Here is a 21,949-nt window from a genome sequence, read left to right on the forward strand (position 1 = left end):
CCTGGCTGAGGAGGACCTGGAGTTCTCTCACTCGGTGCTGCAGAGTCATCCGCACTCTCCCGCCCGTTTGGGAGCTTTGGTATAATCCCCATGGTCCTGACGGAGTCCCCAGCATCCACTTAGGACGTCAGAGAAAATAAGATTTTACTTACCGATAAATCTATTTCTCGTAGTCCGTAGTGGATGCTGGGCGCCCATCCCAAGTGCGGATTGTCTGCAATACTTGTACATAGTTGTTGTTACAAAAAAATCGGGTTGTTATTGTTGTGAGCCGTCTGTTCAGAGGCTCCTACGTTTGTCATACTGTTAACTGGGTTCAGATCACAAGTTATACGGTGTGATTGGTGTGGCTGGTATGAGTCTTACCCGGGATTCAATATCCTTCCTTATTGTGTACGCTCGTCCGGGCACAGTATCCTAACTGAGGCTTGGAGGAGGGTCATAGGGGGAGGAGCCAGTACACACCACCTGATCCTAAAGCTTTAGTTTTGTGCCCTGTCTCCTGCGGAGCCGCTAATCCCCCCATGGTCCTGACGGAGTCCCCAGCATCCACTACGGACTACGAGAAATAGATTTATCGGTAAGTAAAATCTTATTATTAATGTTTTGTTTTGTACTTACAAGGAAACACAAGCGGAGCACAACACAATGCAAATAAAGAGAACTGGTGCAGATACAGGGACAAGTATTGCCATTATATCACGAGGAAGAATACTGTAGTCTGTAGATGACAAAATACATGTCATTTGTATAAGTTACTGAACTTCTGTAGAATATTGCATGCATAATAATAATAATAATAATATTAATAATAATAAAAATAATAATAATAATAATAATAATAATAATATTATTATAATAAACACATATACTGTAGAATATCCATAGATTGTAAGCTTGCGAGCAGGGCCTTCCTACCTCTATGATGATTTGTTATTACCCAGTTTTGTCTTATCATTGTGTCCAGTTGTAAAGCGCAACAGAATTTGCTGCGCTATATAAGAAACTGTTACTATATAAATATTGTGACAGGTGCATGATTTGTACATAGTCTGTCCATATTGGTAAATTCAAAAATAAAGTGAGAAGCCCATATGAGAGTGAGAAAAATGTACAAGTGTGTGACAGGGGGTAGAGATGACCATTTTTGCAAGACCTTTTAGTCCAGAGGGAGAGGGCAATGATGCCGCAATATGAGCTAGTAGGACATAGCATAGAGATGGTACAGTAGCTGGTAGAACATGCAGAGGTAGTAGTATCCTGTTGGATAGGAGTTGCTCGGAGGCAAGATAAATATTGGTGCCCCCTATATTTAGCTAAGTATATGTCTATATACACATTATATATGTGTGTATGTATAAAGAGTGGTCTGAAAAACTAAATGTGTGTGGGTGTATATATACACACACACACACACACACACACACACACACACACACACACACATACATATATATATGTGTGTGTATATATTTTTCATTGTTTGTTTGTTATTTCTTTTAAATCCCACATTTCTTAGCAGTAATACCCAGGAATAGGACCCATGACCTGTTACATTGAATGCAGACACCTTACTAATATTTGTTCCTGCATAGCAATCCTTCAGATTATATGAAGCTACTTAAAAATGGCAGTGTAAAACCATTGCAACCAGGCAGATCTAGGTAGTATGCAACTACTACATAACTATATGAAGTTTTGAAGAATTGTCAGAGAAGTAACTTCATATAGTTAGAATTCTCACGCTTCCTATATAGGTTCAAATTGACTCATCCGTAAGGTGTCTGCTTCTGGTGTAATAGGTCATGGGTTCTAATCCTTGTTATGACACTTGTAAAATGTGTATCTATAATAAAAAGGTGATTTATGGTAAGAACTTACCTTTGTTAAATCTCTTTCTGCGAGGTACACTGGATTCCACAAGAAATAACATCCGGGTGTAGAGTAGGATCTTGATCCGAGGCACCAACAGGCTAAAAGCTTTGACTGTTCCCAAGATGCTCAGCGCCGCCTCCTCTATAACCCCACCTCTGTGCACAGGAGCTCAGTTTTGTTAACCAGTCCAATGCAGTAGCAGGTAAAAGAGATGACAACAGTTAGTAGCCACAGATACCACATTCTCACGACAGGAGAAGGTATCAGCGGCTAATGCCATACCAACTCAAAGAAGCTAAGTGCGTCAGGGTGGGCGCCCTGTGGAATCCAGTGTACCTCGCAGAAAGAGATTTAACAAAGGTAAGTTCTTACCATAAATCTCCTTTTCTGCAGCGGGGTACACTGGTAGTCCACACGGAATAACATCGGGGATGTCCTAAAGCAGTTCCTTATTGGAGGGGACACACTAGCGGGCACAAGAACCCGTTGTCCAAAGGAAGCATCCTGGGAGGTGGAAGTATCGAAGGCATAGAACCTTATGAACATGTTCACTGAGGACCACGTAGCCGCCTTGCACAATTGTTCAAGGGTTGCACCATGGCGTGCCGACCGAGTAGAATGGGCTTTAATGGTAGCAGGAGCTGGAAGAACAGCCTGTACATAAGCATGTGCAATCACCATTCTAATACATCTGGCCAAGGTCTGATTGTTAGCAGGCCAGCCACGTTTGTGAAAACCAAATAGTACAAAGAGAGAATCAGACTTCCTAACAGAGGCTGCTCTCTTCACATAGATACAGAGAACCCGTACCACATCCAAAGACCGCTCTTTGGAGGATAAATCTGGAGAGACAAAGGCCGGAACCACAATCTCCTGGTTAAGGTGGAAAGAAGACACCACCTTAGGTAGATAACCAGGGCGCATCTGAAGAATCCCCGGTCACGGTGAAAAATCAGATAGGGGTACCTACAAGACAAGGCACCCAAATCTGATACCCGTCTAGCAGAGGCAATAGCCAGCAGAAACAAGACCTTGAGGGAAAGCCACTTAAGGTCCGCAGATTCAAGAGGTTCAAATGGAGACTCTTGCAATGCCTCCAGAACCTCTGACACATCCCAAGGAGCCACAGGTGGGACATATGGAGGTTGAATCCGTAAAACCACCTGAGTGAATGTATGAACATCAGGCAGAGTCGCAATTTTTCTCTGAAACCATACCGACAAGGCAGAAATATGAACCTTGAGGGAGGCCAGCTGAAGGCCCAAGTCCAGGACCTGTTCTAGGAATGCCAAAAGTTTGGCCGTACTAAACTTGTAAACGTCATGATTGTTAGATGCGCACCAAGTAAAGTAAGCATTCCAGATCCTATGGTAAATCAGAGCAGAATCCGGCTTACGGGCCTTCAACATAGTTTGAATGACCGCCTCCGAAAATCCTTTGGCCCTCAGTAAGGAAGCTTCAAGAGCCACGCCGCTAAAGTCAGTCATGCCAATTCCTGGGAAACACAAGGGCCCTGAACGAGGAGGTCTGGTCGTTGCGGAAGTAGAAGAGGACGCTCTAGCGAGAGACCCTGTAGGTCTGAGAACCAATGCCATCTGGGCCACGCCGGAGCTATTAGAAGAAGGATTTCTCCTTCTTACTTGAACTTCCTCACTACTCTGGGCAGGAGTGACACCGGAGGGAACATGTACGGCAGCCGAAAGTTCCATGGAATTGCCAGTGCATCCACGAACGCCGCTTGAGGATCCCTTGTTCTTGCTCCAAAGACCAGAACCTTGTGATTATGTCGAGACGCCATCAGGTCTACATCTGGTAGGCCCCACTTGTCCACTAGGAGACAAAATTCTTCTGGATGAAGGCTCCATTCTCCGGCGTGTACATCCTGACGACTTCCCAGTTGAGGACCCCCAGAAAGAACACTGCCGATATGGCTGGCAGATGGCGTTCCGCCCATTGAAGAATCTTTGACACTTCCATCATTGCCATGCGGCTTCAAGTGCTGCCTTGCTGATTTATGTGGTGGTGTTGTCTGACTGTACTTGAACAGGCCTGTTAACTACCAGATGCCGGGCCAGTTTCAGAGCACTGAACACTGCCCGCAATTCCAGAATGTTTATCGGGGGGTGAGACTCCTCCCTGGTCCTCCTCCCTGGTCCTTGCAGAAACTAGACCGTCAGATCCAAATGATGGAAGAGAACTTCTGGGGAATTGGCCAGGATCAGCAGGTCATCCAGATACGGCAGGATCCTGATGCCCCGACAGCGGAGTGAAGCCATCATAACTGCCATGACCTTGGTGAAAATTCGCAGAGCCGTGGTCAGACCAAACGGTAAGGCCCAGAATTGGCAATGGAGATTGCCAATAGCAAACAGCAGGTATTGCTGATGTGACATGGAAATAGGGATATGCAGGTAAGCATCCTGTATATCCAGGGATATTATATAGTCCCCTGGTTCCAAAGCTAGGACAGTAGAGCGAAGGGTCTCCATACGAAACTTGGAGACCCTCACAAACTTGTTCAAAGATTTGAGGTTGAGAATGGGCCGGGAGGAACTATTCGGTTTGGGGACTAGGAACAGCGTTGAATAGTACCCCCTGCCCCTCTGAGCCAGGGGCACCGGCACTACCACTCCGGTGTCCAGGAGGGATTGCACCACTAAACGGAGAGTTGTTGCCTTCACCTGAACCAAAGGGATGTCCGTCAGGCAACAGCGAGGAGGGGGACGTGTCATGAAGGATATAGCGTATCCATGAGTGACGACTTCCCGTACCTAAGTATCTGAAGTGGTCTTCAACCATACCTGGGTGAACTGTAGAAGTCGGCCTCCCCCAGGGGGAGGCCCGCCCCGTCATGCCGCAGGCTTGTCAGATTTGGAAGCCGGCTGACGGGCAGCTCAGGCACGTTTAGGCTTGGGCTTGGTGGTTTTGGAAGTGCGAGACTGTTTTGGGTACGCCAGACCCTTTGCTTTACCCGGAAGGCGAAAGGCACGAAAGGAAGTACTCTTAGCCTTCGGGGCAGAAGGAGTAGTACTAGGTAGAAATGCAGTCTTAGCAGACGCCAAGTCAGTGACAATCTTGTTGAGATCCTCACCAAAGAGGATGTTAACTTTAAACGGTAGCACCTCCAGGGTTTTCTTAGAGTCCAAGTCCACCGACCAGGACCGCAACCAGAGAATACGGCGAGCCAAAATGGATGTCGTAGCTGCCTTGGCCGCCAGAACACCTGCATCTGAAGCTGCTTCTTTAATGTAATGAAATGCAATGACAATATAAGAGAGACATTGTCTGGCATGTTCAGAAAAATTGGACGGAAACTCAGCCTCTGTTTCCTGAGACCATGCCTCAATAGCTTCTGTGGCCCAAGTAGCCGCAATGGTGGGTCTATGCGCAGCCCCTGTAAGGGTATAGATAGCTTTTAAGCAGTCCTCCACACGCTTATCCGTTGGCTCCTTGAGAGAAGTGACGGTAGTGACAGGCAGAGCAGATGACACCACCAGCCGAGTGATTTGCGAATCCACCGTCGGTGGCGTTTCCCAATTTTTACTCAATTCTTCCGCAAGGGTATAGCGGGCTAGCATCTTCTTGTGCAGGGTGAATTTCTTTCCTGGGTTCTCCCAGGATTCCTGACATATGTCAACCAAATGGTCAGAATGAGGTAAAAGCAATTTAGTAACCTTCTGACGTTTGAACCTGTCCGGTTTCTTAGATGTAGTAGCAGGCTCAGGATCATCATCAATCTGAAGAATGAGCCTGATAGCCTCTAATAGATCAGGAACATCCACCTGTGAAACAGATTCCCCATCAGAAACGTCATGATCAGAGTCTGTGGGGTCAGTATACACACCATCTTCATCGGAAGAGGTATCCGGAACATGCGTGGATTGAGAGGAAGTAACAGCCCGCTTAGAGAACTTCTTAAGTTTAGTCTTCGGCAGGCGAGGGTCAGGAATACATTTATCCAAAGAGTTATTCAAATGCTGTAACTGAGTGGACAGAGCATTTGTCCATGGTGGATTAACCGCAGGGACCATATAAGGCTGATAAGGCTTAGTAGGTCCCATAGGGGGCTCAAGTCTAGTTACCACTGTAGTCAGTAAATTAGAAAAGGCAGACCAAGGCGGGCCCTGATGTGCCCCCGTTGTTACAAACTGACAGGGGGGTACAGAACCCCCAGAACCTGAACCCTCCACAGCCATGTTATCCTCAAATGCATCTGGGACATCATAACCGCGTACGGCGGAATCAGCCCCAGACCCATCGCTCCCTATAGCTGACATGATATGAAAGCGTAAACCACGGGCGACACAGTACAATATCAGCAGATATAATACCTAACACCAACTTACAAACTGAGCTCCTGTGCACGGAGGCGGGGTTATAGAGGAGGCGGCGCTGAGCATCTTGGGAACAGTCAAAGCTTTTAGCCTGTTGGTGCCTCGGATGAAGATCCTACTCTACACCCCAATGTTATTCCCTGTGGAATACCACTGTACCCCGCTGCAGAAAAGGGTGTGACTTGTAAGGTGGAGGAACCAGTGGGGTAGTCGGCCACAAGATAGAGGTGGCTATCAATTAACTTAATTGAATGGTAGGAGAGGTGCCCCCCCTCAAAGCAGGAGCCCTGCAGCAGCTGACTCCATTGCCTCCCACAGTTACACCTCTGGATAGGATAGCCTTTAGTGGACAAGTGGGTTTTGATACAGTGCATTGAAAGATTGAAGGGTAAAGGGGGTGTGCACAATATCTTGGGGGCATGACTGTACCTCCTTGGTAATCCCCCTCTTACCACCTCTGAGATGGATAGGGAGTTGCATAAGTGCAGAGCAACACAGGAGTGAGAGGTAATTGGAGAGCTGAATGGATGAAGGTGTTATGTAACAATTTTTTTTTGTTATGGATGAATGATCTAGTTATCATAGAAAGAATGTTATTTTAAATGTTGGTAGTCTGTTTAGAGATATATTTTGTGGATAAAAGTGCTATGTCCAAGTCTTAAAATAAGAATTTACTTACCGATAATTCTATTTCTCGTAGTCCGTAGTGGATGCTGGGGACTCCGTCAGGACCATGGGGTTTAGCGGCTCCGCAGGAGACAGGGCACAATAATAAAAGCTTTAGGATCAGGTGGTGTGCACTGGCTCCTCCCCCTATGACCCTCCTCCAAGCCTCAGTTAGGATACTGTGCCCGGACGAGCGTGCATAATAAGGAAGGATATTGAATCCCGGGTAAGACTCATACCAGCCACACCAATCACACCGTACAACCTGTGATCTGAACCCAGTTAACAGTATGATAACAACGAAGGAGCCTCTGAAAAGATGGCTCACAACAAGAATAACCCGATTTTTGTAACAATAACTATGTACAAGTATTGCAGACAATCCGCACTTGGGATGGGCGCCCAGCATCCACTACGGACTACGAGAAATAGAATTATCGGTAAGTAAATTCTTATTTTCTCTAACGTCCTAAGTGGATGCTGGGGACTCCGTCAGGACCATGGGGATTATACCAAAGCTCCCAAACGGGCGGGAGAGTGCGGATGACTCTGCAGCACCGAATGAGAGAACTCCAGGTCCTCCTCAAGTAGCAGCTCGGCAAAGTTGTAAAGCCGAGACCCCTCGGGCAGCCGCCCAAGATGAGCCCACTTCCTTGTGGAATGGGCTTTTACTGATTTTGGCTGTGGCAAGCCTGCCACAGAATGTGCAAGCTGAATTGTACTACAAATCCAGCGAGCAATCGTCTGCTTAGAAGCAGGAACACCCATCTTGTTGGGTGCATACAGGCTAAACAGCGAGTCAGATTTTCTGACTCCAGTCGTCCTGGAAACATATATTTTCAGGGCCCTGACAACGTCCAGCAACTTGGAGTCCTCCAAGTCCCTAGTAGCCGCAGGTACCACAATAGGTTGGTTCATGTGAAAAACAGAAAACACCTTAAGGAGAAATTGAGGACGAGTCCTCAATTCTGCCCTGTCAGAATGAAAATTAAGTAAGGGCTTTTATATGATAAAGCCGCCCATTCTGACACACGCCTGGCTGAAGCCAGGGCTAATAGAATCTTCACCTTCCATGTGAAATATTTTAATTCCACAGTGGTGCGTGGATCAAACCAATGTGACTTTAGGAAACTCAAAACAACATTGAGATCCCAAGGTGCCACTGGGGGCACAAAAGGAGGCTGTATATGCAGTACCCCTTTTACAAATGTCTGAACTTCAGGCACTGAAGCCAGTTCTTTCTGGAAGAAATTCGACAGGGTCGAAATTTGAACCTTAATGGACCCTAATTTTAGGCCCATAGACAGTCCTGTTTTCAGGAAATGAAGGAAACGACCCAGTTGGAATTCCTCTGTAGGGACCTTCTTGGCCTCACACCACGCAACATATTTTCGCCAAATGCGGTGAAAATGTTTTGCGGTTACATCCTTCCTGGCTTCGACCAGGGTAGGGATGACTTCATCTGGAATGCCCTTTCAGGATCCGGCGTTCAACTGCCATGCCGTCAAACGCAGCCGCGGTAAGTCTTGGAACAGACAAGGCCCCTGCTGGAGCAGGTCCTTTCTTAAAGGTAGAGGCCACGGTTCTTCCGTGAGCATCTCTTGAAGTTCCGGGTACCAAGTCCTTCTTGACCCATCCGGAACCACGAGTATCGTTCTTACTCATCTCCTTCTTATGATTCTCAGTACTTTTGGTATGAGATGCATAGGAGGGAACACATACCCTGACTGGTACACCCACAGTGTTACCAGAGCGTCCACCGCTATTGCCTGAGGGTCCCTTGACCTGGCGCAATATTTGTCTAGTTTTTTGTTCAGGCGGGACGCCATCATGTCCACCTTTGGTTTTTCCCAACGGTTTACAATCATGTGGAAGACTTCCCGCTGAAGTCCCCACTCTCCCGGGTGGAGGTTATGCCTGCTGAGGAAGTCTGCTTCCCAGTTTTCCACTCCCGGAATTAACACTGCTGAGAGTGTTATCACATGATTTTTCGCCCAGCGAAGAATCCTTGCAGTTTCTGCCATTTCCCTCCTGCTTCATGTGCCGCCCTGTCTGTTTACGTGGGCGACTGCCGTGATGTTGTCCCACTGGATCAATACCGGCTGACCTTGAAGCAGAGGTCTTGCTAAGCTTAGAGCCTTGTAAATTGCCCTTAGCTCCAGTATATTTATGTGGAGAGAAGTCTCCAGACTTGATCACACTCCCTGGAAATTTTTTCCTTGTGTGACTGCTCCCCAGCCACTCAGGCTGGCATCCGTGGTCACCAGGACCCAGTCCTGAATGTCGAATCTGCGGCCCTTTCATAGATGAGCACTCTGCAGCCACCGCAGAAGAAAACACCCTTGTCCTTGGAGACAGGGTTATCCGCTGATGCATCTGAAGATGCGATCCGGACCATTTTCCCAGCAGATTCCACTGAAAGGTTCTTGCGTGAAATCTACCGAATGGGATCGCTTTGTAAGAAACCACCATTTTTCACAGGACCCTTGTGCAATGATGCACTGATACTTTTCCTGGTTTTAGGAGGTTCCTGACTAGCTCGGATAACTCCCTGGCCTTCTTCTCCGGGAGAAAACATCCTTTTCTGGACTGTGTCCAGAATCATTCCTAGGAACATTAGACGTGTCGTCGGAAAAAGCTGCGATTTTGGAATATTTAGAATCCACTCGTGCTGTCGTAGAACTACTTGAGATAGTGCTACTCCGACCGCCAACTGTTCTCTGGACCTTGCCCTTATCAGGAAAGCGTCCATATTTCTTTTAGGAAGAATCATCATTTCGGCCATTACCATGGTAAAGACCCGGGGTGCCGTGGACAATCCAAACGGCAGCGTCTGAACTGATAGTGACAGTTCTGTACCACGAACCTGAGATACCCTTGGTGAAAAGGGCAAAATTTGGACATGTAGGTAAGCGTCCCTGATATCCAGTGACACCATATCGTCCTGGTTCGCTATCACTGCTCTGAGTGACTCCATCTTGATTTGAACCTTTGTATGTAATTGTTCAAATCTTTTAGATCTCACCGAGCCGTTTGGCTTCAGTACCACAATATAGTGTGGAATAATACTCCTTCCCTTGTTGTAGGAGGGGTACTTTGATTATCACCTGCTGGGAATACAGCCTGTGAATTTTTTTTCCCAATACTGCCTCCCTGTCGGAGGGAGACGTTGGTAAAGCAGACTTCAGGAACTTGTGAGGGGAAGACGTCTCGAATTTCCAATGTACACCTGGGATACTACGTGTAGGATCCAGGAGTCCACTTGCGAGTGAGCCCACTGCGTGCTGAAACTCTTGAGATGACCCCCCACCGCACCTGAGTCCGCTTGTATGGCCCCAGCGTCATGCTGCGGACTTGGCAGAAGCTGTGGAGGACTTCTGTTCCTGGGAATGGGCTGCCTGCTGCAGTCTTCTTCCCTTTCCTCTAACCCTGGGCAGATATGACTGGCCTTTTGCCCGCCTGCCTTTATGGGTACGAAAGGACTGAGACTGAAAAGACTGTGTCCTTTTCTGCTGAGATGTGACTTGGGGTAACAAAAGTGGATTTTCCAGCTGTTGCCATGGCCACCAGGTCCGATGGACCGCCCCTTTATACGGCAATACTTCCATGTGCTGTCTGGAATCTGCATCACCTGACCACTGTCGTGTCTATAAACATCGTCTGGCAGATATGGACATCACATCTACTCTTGATGCCAGAATGCAAATATCCCTCTGCGCATCTCGCATATATAGAAATGCATCCTTAAAATGCTCTATAGTCAATAAAATATTGTTCCTGTCAAGGGTATCAATATTTTCAGTCAGGAAATCCGACCAAGCCCCCCCAGCGCTGCACATCCAGGCTGAGGCGATTGCTGGTCGTAGTATAACACCAGTATGTGTGTATATACTTTTTAGGATATTTTTCAGCTTCCTATCAGCTGGCTCTTTGAGGGCGGCCGTATCTGGAGACGGTAACGCCACTTGTTTTTATAAGCGTGTGAGCGCCTTATCCACCCTAAGGTGTGTTTCCCAACTCGCCCTCACTTCTGGCGGGAAAGGGTATACCTCCAATAATTTTCTATCGGAGGAAACCCACGTATCATCACACACTTTAATTTATCTGATTCAGGAAAAACTACAAGTAGATTATTCCCACCCTACATAATACCCTTATTTGTGGTACTTGTAGTATCAGAAATATGTAACACCTCCTTCATTGCCCTTAACATGTAACGTGTGGCCCTAAAGGAAAATACGTTTGTTTCTTCACCGTCGACACTGAAGTCAGTGTCCGTGTCTGTGTCTGTGTCGACCAACTGAGGTAAATGGGCGTTTTTACAAGCCCCTGACGGTGTCTGAGACGCCTGGACAGGTACTAATTTGTTTGCCGGCCGTCTCATGTCGTCAACCGACCTTGCATCGTGTTGACATTATCACGTAATTCCTAAATAAGCCATCCATTCCGGTGTCGACTCCCTAGAGAGTGACATCACCAATACAGGCAATTTGCTCCGCCTCCTCACCAACATCGTCCTCCTACATGTCGACACACACGTACCGACACACAGCACACACACAGGGAATGCTCTGATAGAGGACAGGACCCCACTAGCCCTTTGGGGAGACAGAGGGAGAGTTTGCCAGCACACACCAAAAACGCTATAATTATACAGGGACAACCCCTTATACAAGTGTTTTCCCTTATAGCATTTTCACATATGTAATCATATCGCCAAATAAGTGCCCCCCCTCTCTGTTTTAACCCTGTTTCTGTAGTGCAGTGCAGGGGAGAGCCTGGGAGCCTTCCTCACAGCAGAGCTGAGCAGGAAAATGGCGCCGTGTGCTGAGGAGAATAGGCCCCGCCCCCTAAAACGGCGGGCTCTTCTCCCGGAGTTTGTGAGATCTGGCAGGGGTTAAATACATCCATATAGCCTCAAGGGCTATATGTGATGTATTTTAGCCATAAAAAAGGTATAATACATTGCTGCCCAGGGCGCCCCCCCCAGCGCCCTGCACCCTCAGTGACCGCTGGTATGAAGTGTGCTGACAACAATGGCGCACAGCTGCAGTGCTGTGCGCTACCTTATGAAGACTGAAAGTCTTCTGCCGCCTGTTTCTGGACCTCTGGACCTCTTCAACTTCGGCATCTGCAAGGGGGGTCGGCGGCACGGCTCCGGGACGAACCCCAGGGTGAGACCTGTGTTCCGACTCCCTCTGGAGCTAATGGTGTCCAGTAGCCTAAGAAGCAAATCCATCCTGCACGCAGGTGAGTTTACTTCTCTCCCCTAAGTCCCTCGTAGCAGTGAGCCTGTTGCCAGCAGGACTCACTGAAAATAAAAAACCTAACTTAAACTTTTATTCTAAGCAGCTCAGGAGAGCCACCTAGATTGCACCCTTCTCGGCCGGGCACAAAAATCTAACTGAGGCTTGGAGGAGGGTCATAGGGGGAGGAGCCAGTGCACACCACCTGATCCTAAAGCTTTTATTATTGTGCCCTGTCTCCTGCGGAGCCGCTAAACCCCATGGTCCTGACGGAGTCCCCAGCATCCACTTAGGACGTTAGAGAAATTCTAATAATTAATCTTTAACTTTAAATATATCATATTCCTCTTACTGTAACATAACGCCTTCATTCACTCACAGTTATACCCCTTTTACACCGCACAAATAACTCTGTATCAACCAGGTATATTGGCGTGTCGATGCGGGTCGCTGTGCGGTGTGAAAGGGGTCACTACTGAATTCCCACGTCGACTGACCCAGTATTTCAACCCGGGAATAAAAAAGGGTTATTCCCAGGTTATTACTGGGTCAGATGCAGTGTGAACGGGTTGCCCGGGACCCAGGATCCGTTCACAGTATAGGCAGAGGCGGCGTGGAGATGATCTCATCTCCCAGCGCTGCCTCCGCACTCGCCCCCGATGCCGCCTCTGTCGGTTCGGGAAGCCAGTCTGAAAGGGTTCAATGCGGGTCGCACCCGGGAAGGATCCGTTATCAATTCCCAGGTGCGACCCGGCATTGCGATCTGAAAGCGGTATTAATAGCGAGGCGCAGGGCAGAGTGTATCATGTGACGAGGTTAGAGGTGCATGAAAGTGAGTGAATTCTAATTCATTCTGGGTGCAATGGGGAAGCAGTGTAGGGATTTAAAGCGTGGTGTTCTAATTGCTTATGCATTTCAGCTGTACACAAAGTTGATACAAGCTGTGTCATATACAAAGGCAAGTAAAGTAAATAACTGTCTGTTAATGATAATGATCTTGATGAACAATACAGACAAAGGGACCCATTTATCAATTATCGCATTTGCAATGCGATCTGGGCGCGATATTAGCGTCAAGTATCACATTGCAGAATGCGATCACTTTGGGTTAATGTATCACTCGGCACAAGCAGGGACAGGGGTACCGAATGGAGCCCGTCCCTGCGATGTGCAAAGTGTGCATCCGTGCCTTCTGCACATGCTCGGTCAGCTCACCACCGTGCACAGGGGCCATTTCTGGCAGAGGGTTCCTGGGGAACCCTGCCGGAACTACATGCAGCGAAGGGTAGCCCGTAGGTAGCGGTAGCTGCAGGGGACAATATCGGAAATGCTTCGAATGGAGGTCTGTGTGGGAGAGCAGTGGGCACAGAATGAGGGAAATCAACAAGTTGTGTAGCGTGAAGCTAATATTTGCACAGTCACAGTGTGTTTGCTTTTTGCTGTGAAGTAGCAATACCTTTTGTACGCCCTTATAAGAATTCCAGCGACAATGACAGAAAACTACAAGCACAATGATGTCTCTTCCCTGTTACATCGTCACAGAACATACGTACAGTACCTAATCTCTTGGAAGTAGTTGGAGACTCATGATTTTCAGGTAGTCTCCAGCACCCCCGGAAGAGTGGCTGGATGTTCCGCATCCCTGCCGCTTCCTAGGGAAGCGGGCAGGATAGGTGGATAATACTGCAAATCTTGGGTCCGTTAGGAGGAGACGAGACTAAATGACATGAAATGCCTCATTTTTTAACCACCCATTGGCAATGGACCCGTGATTTTAGGCAAAGGCGCGAGGCCTAGTGACGGGGAGACCATGGCCCTGCCCCTCGAAGTGGTAGCTACAGCTTCTCTCCAGGCTTCTCCTTGGGGTGTAGGGGTGTGCAGGACCACACGTCATTGGTCACACCCACATGTCTGTAAATGATCAAGGACCTATTGCATAACAGCTGTGACCAGTGCTGTGTGGGTGTGACCAGTGCTGTGTGGGTGTGGCCAGTGACATGTGGGCGTGCACACCCCTACACTCAGCCTCAAGATCTCCCTAAATATGGAAAAGTAGCAATTTAGCAAAATCGCAAATCGGCCGATTATCGGATGACTGCGCGTGTGCTGCATATGCATTGCACATGCGTCAGAGCTGCAATGCGATCGCAGGCCCAGCAAGGTGCGATCGCATAGCGATTGCCAGGAAGTGTCTGTTTGTGGGAAGTTACATGGATCACGGACATTTTCGGGGGGTGTATCTGCCGTCAGTTGCAAAGGATTGCGACCAAAAACATGGCGCCGGTGCCCCCGCATTCTCAGTATTCTGGGTAGCCCTGGATCAACCACAACTTTCCTTAATTTCTGCGTAAGCATCATAATTATGCGACTGCATACGCAGATTTGCAAATGCATCAGTGGGTGTCTGTTTCCTTTCTTGGCGGCTCTTCACATGCGTTTTTTATCAGAAGCAGGATTGAGAAAATCGCACTTTCTGTCTCAATAGCGATCCAAGCTGAATGAGGTCCTATGGCCGAACCTGAGGCCAGCCGGTGGCTGGTCATCAACATGCAGTCATGAGGCTGGGTCTGTTTTTATGTGGAGGACTGGAGCTGTAGTCCCATCCGCCTCATTATTAATCTGCATTATTAATCTGGCCCTGCTTACTTGTTCTCTCCCAGTGACTTATTCTGTGCTGGTATGAGCAGTAATAAATGATAAGTAGGGAAGGGAATTTGGACTCTTACCATTGTGCCACTCAGCCTCAGAACTCCAGTCACTCCAGATGCCGTCATAGTAATTACTGTTTGGCTTTGATTTGACCTGTATTGCGTAGTCGTGTCCTCGCCTCAGAAGTCTTTTTTTTATGACAGAGTAGGATTCCACTTGGTCCAGTGTATTCGTTTTTACCTGTTAAAGTTAGTCAAAATAATTTTTTTATTGTTTTACAATAAGTATAAATACAATAACTAATAATTATTACTCCCTTTTCATGAAGCAGTGTTCCCAAACTGAGGGCCTAATCCAGCATGGAAAGCTGCTGTGGCAGCGTTCGCATGCTGAAGCCCTGTGAAGTGTGCACATGCCCAGCAGCCGCACAGCGCGTGTACACACGGTGTGGCAGCATCTCACTTGTGCGAACGCCTCTGCCTGATTGACAGACATAGGCATTTGCGGCGCGGGAGGGGGCATCAACGCTGTGTTTAAGGGGCGTCGCAGCTGCGTTGGGGGGGACGTGGTTCTCACAACGTAGGTGTGTCCAGGCCATTTGCGGGGCGGGCGCAGTAAGTATTTCCTGCTTTATCCAGATATATGTATTTTTTTTTAGCTAGATCCCAGTCACATCATAGTGTTAAAACAGCTGCTGTGCAAGAAAGCTGTCATCATAGCAATCTGACTGGGGAAAGCACAGTCCATTCACCAATCACAGCATCAATTACAAACTGGGCAGTTCTTGGGATTTAATACAGGATCAGCAAGTACACTACTAAGGTCTACACCAGGGCCATCTTGTCAGAAATGTAGGCCCTGGGCAAAGCAATGCACTGGGGCCACTACACACCTATTCTTGGGAACCAATAAAAAATAAGATTTTACTCACCGGTAAATCTATTTCTCGTAGTCCGTAGTGGATGCTGGGGACTCCGTAAGGACCATGGGGAATAGACGGGCTCCGCAGGAGACTGGGCACTCTAAGAAAGATTTAGTACTACTGGTGTGCACTGGCTCCTCCCTCTATGCGCCTCCTCCAGACCTCAGTTAAGGAAACTGTGCCCGGAAGAGCTGACATTACAGGTTGAGTCTCCCTTATCCAAAATGCTTGGGACCAGAGGCATTTTGGATATCGGATTTTTCCGTATTTTGGAATAATTGCATACCACAATGAGATATCATGGCGATGGGATCCAAGTCTAAGCACAGAATGCATTTATGTTTCATATACACCTTATACACACAGCCTGAAGGTCATTTTAGCCATTATTTTTAATAACTTTGTGCATTAAACAAAGTGTCTACATTCACACAATTCATTTATGTTTCATATACACCTTATAGACACAGCCTGGAGGTCATTTAATACAATAATTTTAATAACTCTGTCTATTAAACAAAGTTTGTGTACATCGAGCCATCAGAAAACAAAGTTTCACTGTCTCACTCTCCGTCAAAAAAATTCCGTATTTCGGAATATTCCGTATTTCGGAATATATGGATATGGGATACTCAACCTGTACAAGGAAAGGATTTTGGAATCCAGGGTAAGACTCATACCAGCCACACCAATCACACCGTATAACTTGTGATAAACTTACCCAGTCAAAAGTATGAACAATAACAGAGCATCAACAATGGATGCCAACATAACGTAACCCTTTATTAAGCAATAACTATATACATGTATTGCAGAAAGTCCGCACTTGGGACGGGCGCCCAGCATCCACTACGGACTACAAGAAATAGATTTACCGGTGAGTAAAATCTTATTTTCTCTAACGTCCTAGTGGATGCTGGGGTCTCCGTAAGGACCATGGGGATTATACCAAAGCTCCCAAAGGGGCGGGAGAGTGCGGATGACTCTGCAGCACCGAATGGGCAAACACAAGGTCCTTCTCAGCCAGTGTATCAAACTTGTAGAACTTAGCAAATGTGTTTGAACCCGACCAAGTAGCTGCTCGGCAAAGCTGTAATGCCGAGACTCCTCGAGCAGCGCCCAAGAAGAGCCCACTTTCCTTGTGGAATGGGCTTTCACTGATTTTGGATGCGGCAATCCAGCCGCAGAATGAGCCTGCTGAATCGTGCTACAGATCCAGCGAGCAATAGTTTGCTTTGAAGCAGGAGCACCCAGCTTGTTGGATGCATACAGGATAAACAGCGAGTCAGTCTTCCTGACTCCAGCCGTCCTGGCTACATAGATCTTCAAAGCCCTGACTACATCAAGCAACTTGGAATCCTCCAAGTCACGAGTAGCCGCAGGCACCACAATAGGTTGGTTCAAATGAAAAGATGACACCACCTTCGGCAGAAATTGCGGACGAGTCCGTAATTCTGCCCTGTCCATATGGAAAACTAGATAGGGGCTTTTACATGACAAAGCCGCCAATTCTGACACACGCCTAGCCGAAGCTAAGGCCAATAGCATGACCACCTTCCACGTGAGATACTTTAGCTCCACGGTTTTAAGTGGCTCAAACCAGTGGGATTTCAGGAAACCCAACACCACGTTGAGATCCCAAGGTGCCACTGGTGGCACAAAAGGGGGCTGAATATGCAGCACTCCCTTAACAAACGTCTGAACTTCAGGAAGAGAAGCCAGTTCCTTTTTAAAGAAAATGGATAGGGCCGAAATCTGGACATTTATGGACCCCAACTTCAGGCCCATAGTCACTCCAGACTGTAGGAAGTGCAGGAACCGGCCCAGCTGGAATTCCTCTGTAGGGGCCTTCCTGGCCTCACACCAGGCAACATATTTTCGCCATATACGGTGATAGTGTTTCGCTGTCACGTCCTTCCTAGCCTTTATCAGCGTAGGAATAACTTCATCCGGAATGCCTTTTTCCGGTAGGATCCTGCGTTCAACCGCCATGCCGTCAAACGCAGCCGTGGTAAGTCTTGGAACAGACAGGGCCCCTGTGGCAACAGGTCCTGTCTGAGAGGCAGAGGCCATGGGTCCTCTGTGAGCATTTCTTGCAGTTCCGGGTACCAAGTCCTTCTTGGCCAATCCGGAACAATGAGTATTGTTCTCACTCCTCTTTTTCTTACGATTCTCAGCACCTTGGGTATGAGAGGAAGAGGAGGAAACACATAGACCGACTGGAACACCCACAGTGTTACCAGGGCGTCCACAGCTATCGCCTGAGGGTCTCTTGACCTGGCGCAATACCTTTGTAGCTTTTTGTTGAGACGGGACGACATCATGTCCACCTGTGTCAGTTCCCTTCGATTTGTATTCTGAGTGAAGACTTCGTGATGAAGTCCCCACTCTCCCGGGTGGAGGTCGTGCCTGCTGAGGAAGTCTGCTTCCCAGTTGTCCACTCCCGGAATGAACACTGCTGACAGTGCTTGCACGTGATTCTCCGCCCAACGAAGAATCCTGGTGGCTTCTGCCATCGCCACTCTGCTTCTTGTGCCGCCCTGGCGGTTTACATGAGCCACTGCGGTGATGTTGTCTGACTGAATCAGCACCGGTTGGTCGCGAAGCAGAGGCTCCGCTTGACTCAGGGCGTAGTATATGGCCCTTAGTTCCAGGATATTTATGTGCAGACAAGCCTCCTGACTTGTACACAACCCTTGGAAGTTTCTTCCCTGAGTGACTGCCCCCCATCCTCGGAGGCTCGCATCCGTGGTCACCAGGACCCAGTCCTGTATACCGAACCTGCGGCCCTCGAGAAGGTGAGCACTCTGCAGCCACCACAGAAGAGACACCCTGGCCCTCGGGGACAGGGTGATCAGCCGATGCATCTGAAGATGCGATCCGGACCACTTGTCCAATAGATCCCACTGAAAGATCCTCGCATGGAACCTGCCGAAGGGAATGGCTTCGTATGATGCCACCATCTTTCCCAGGACTCGCGTGCAGCGATGCACCGACACCTGTTTCGGTTTCAAGAGGTCTCTGACTAGAGTCACGAGCTCTTGAGCCTTCTCCGCCGGGAGAAACACCTTCTTCTGGTCCGTGTCCAGAATCATGCCCAGAAAAGGCAGACGCGTCGTTGGAATCAGCTGCGACTTTGGAATATTCAGAATCCAGCCGTGCTGTTGCAACACTTCCTGAGAGTGTGCTACGCTGATTAGCAACTGTTCTCTGGACCTCGCCTTTATGAGGAGATCGTCCAAGTATGGGATAATTGTGACTCCTTGCTTTCGAAGGAGCACCATCATTTCTGCCATTACCTTGGTAAATATTCTCGGTGCCGTGGAGAGCCCAAACGGCAACGTCTGGAATTGGTAATGACAGTCCTGTACCACAAATCTGAGGTACTCCTGATGAGGTGGATAAATGGGGACATTCAAGTAAGCATCCTTGATGTCCAGAGACACCATAAAATCCCCCTCTTCCAGGCTTGCAATGACCACTCTGAGCGATTCCATTTTGAACTTGAATCTTTTCAGATAAATGTTCAGGGATTTTAAATTCAATATGGGTCTGACCGAACCGTCCGGTTTCGGTACCACAAACATTGTGGAATAGTATCCTCTTCCTTGTTGAAGGAGGGGAACCTTTACCACCACCTGCTGGAGATATAACTTGTGAATTGCCGCTAACACTACTTCCCTTTCTATGGGGGAAGCTGGCAGGGCCGATTTGAGGTAACGGTGAGGGGGCATCACTTCGAATTCCAGCTTGTATCCCTGAGACACAATCTGTACAGCCCAGGGATCCACCTGTGAGCGAACCCACTGGTGGCTGAAATTTCAGAGACGCGCTCCCACCGCTCCTGGCTCCTGTGGAGCCTCAGCGTCATGCGGTGGATTTAGTGGAAGCCGGGGAGGACTTTCTTTCCTGGGAACTAGCTGTATGGTGCAGCTTCTTTCCTCTACCCCTGCCTCTGGCAAGAAAGGATGCACCTCTGACCTTCTTGCTTCTCTGTGATCGAAAGGACTGCATTTGGTAATACGGTGCTTTCTTAGGCTGTGAGGGAATATATGGCAAAAAGTTTGACTTCCCAGCCGTAGCTGTGGAAACTAGGTCCGAGAGACCGTCCCCAAACAATTCCTCACCCTTGTAAGGTAACACCTCCATGTGCTTTTTGGAGTCGGCATCACCTGTCCATTGCCGAGTCCACAGGACCCTTCTGGCAGAAATTGACATTGCATTTATTCTAGAGCCCAGTAGGCAAATGTCCCTCTGGGCATCCCTCATATATACTACAGCGTCTTTTATATGCCCCAGGGTCAGTAAAATGGTATCCTTGTCTAAGGTATCCATTTCCTCAGACAGATTATCTGTCCATGCTGCTACAGCACTACACATCCAGGCCGACGCAATTGCCGGCCTCAGTATAGTACCTGAGTGTGCATAAACAGATTTCAGGATACTTTCCTGCTTCCTATCTGCAGGATCCTTTAGGGCGGCCGTATCCTGTGACGGCAGGGCCACCTTTTTAGATAAGCGTGTCAGAGCTTTATCTACCCTAGGGGAGGATTCCCAGCGCATCCTGTCCATTGGCGGGAAAGGGTACGCCATAAGTAACCTTTTGGAAATCAGCACTTTCTTATCGGGGGAATCTCACGCTTTTTCACATAATTCATTTAACTCATGTGAAGGGGGAAAAGTCACCTCTTGCTTTTTCTCCCCATACATATACACCCTTTTGTCAGGGACAGGGTTTACCTCTGATATGTGCAATACATCCTTCATTGCTATAATCATGTAGCGGATGGCTTTAGCCATTTTAGGCTGCAATTTTGCATCATCGTCATCGACACTGGAGTCAGAATCCGTGTCGATATCTGTGTAAACCATTTTGGATAGTGGGCGCTTCTGAGACCCTGACGGCCTCTGCACTGTAGGATCAGGCATGGGCTGAGACCCCGACTGTCCCAAGGCATCAGCTTTATCCAACCTTTTATGTAAGGAGTTTACATTATCATTTAACACCTTCCACATATCTATCCAATCAGGTGTCGGCGCCGTCGGCGGAGACACCCCATTCATCTGTACTTGCTCTGCCTCCACATAGCCCTCTTCGTCAAACATGCCGACACACACGTACCGACACACCACACACACAGGGGATGCTCTATATGAGGACAGGACCCCCACAAGGCCTTTTGGAGAGACAGAGAGAGAGTATGCCAGCACACACCCCAGCGCTATATGACCCAGGAATCACACAGTAACTTAGTGTTTACCCAGTAGCTGCTGTATATATATTAAATGCGCTAAATTTATGTGCCCCCCCTCTCTTTTTACCCTCTTTCTACCGTGAGTCTGCAGGGGAGAGCTGGGGAGCTTCCTCTCAGCGGAGCTGTGGAGAGAAAATGGCGCTGGTGAGTGCTGAGGAAGAAGGCCCCGCCCCCTCAGCGGCGGGCTTCTGTCCTGCGATTTTGTGTAAAATTAATGGCGGGCGCTCATGCATATAACAGTGTCCAACTGTATATATGCTGCTTTTGCCAGGAGGTATCTAATTGCTGCCCAGGGCGCCCCCCCCCCCCCCCTGCGCCCTGCACCCTACAGTGACCGGAGTGTGTGGGTTAGTGTGGGTGCAATGGCGCACAGCTGCAGTGCTGTGCGCTACCTCATATGAAGACAGGAGTCTTCTGCCGCCGATTTTGACGTCTTCTTTCTTCAACCCGCCGGCTTCTGACTTCTGGCTCTGCGAGGGGGACGGCGGCGCGGCTCCGGGAACGGACGACAAGGTCAGGTCCTGTGTTCGATCCCTCTGGAGATAATGGTGTCCAGTAGCCTAAGAAGCGCAACCTAGCCGCAGTTAGCTTGCTTCTCTCCCCTCAGTCCCACGTAGCAGAGAGTCTGTTGCCAGCAGAAACTCTCTGAAAATAAAAAAATCTAACTAAAATACTTTCTTATTAGCAAGCTCAGGGGAGCTCACTAAAATGCACCCAGCTCTGTGATAATGCTGATTTTAATTACCTTATAACCTTCACTATATGGGTAAGAGACTTAATACGCAATTGGCGTATGGGGTACCGTAAGGGTACGCACTCAGCGTAGCATACGCTCGGCCGTGATCGAGACGCACATGCGGCACGCTCGCTCACAGCTTACGCTTGGTGTCAAGCACGCTATAGGCGAGCGACTACCGTAATGCTACGCTACCAGCGTAGCGGACGCTCGAGACCACGAGGAGATCACGAGCGGCGCAGACGCTCACAAGATGACAATCAGTA

General features: G+C 48.4%; 1 protein-coding gene across 1 annotated transcript in view; it reads right to left on the bottom strand.

Moving 5' to 3' along the window:
- Positions 1–21,949, bottom strand: part of IL4R (interleukin 4 receptor) — a 378,782-nt gene that overhangs the window by 34,496 nt on the left and 322,337 nt on the right. The window contains exons 6-7 of the mRNA XM_063934581.1: positions 14,848–15,010; positions 622–721 (exon numbers count right to left, since the gene is read on the bottom strand). Of these exons, the coding sequence (XP_063790651.1) occupies positions 622–721; positions 14,848–15,010 (263 nt within the window). The remainder of the gene's footprint in view (positions 1–621; positions 722–14,847; positions 15,011–21,949) is intronic.

This window comes from Pseudophryne corroboree, chromosome 7 (assembly GCF_028390025.1).
Source record: "Pseudophryne corroboree isolate aPseCor3 chromosome 7, aPseCor3.hap2, whole genome shotgun sequence".
NCBI lineage: Eukaryota > Metazoa > Chordata > Amphibia > Anura > Myobatrachidae > Pseudophryne > Pseudophryne corroboree.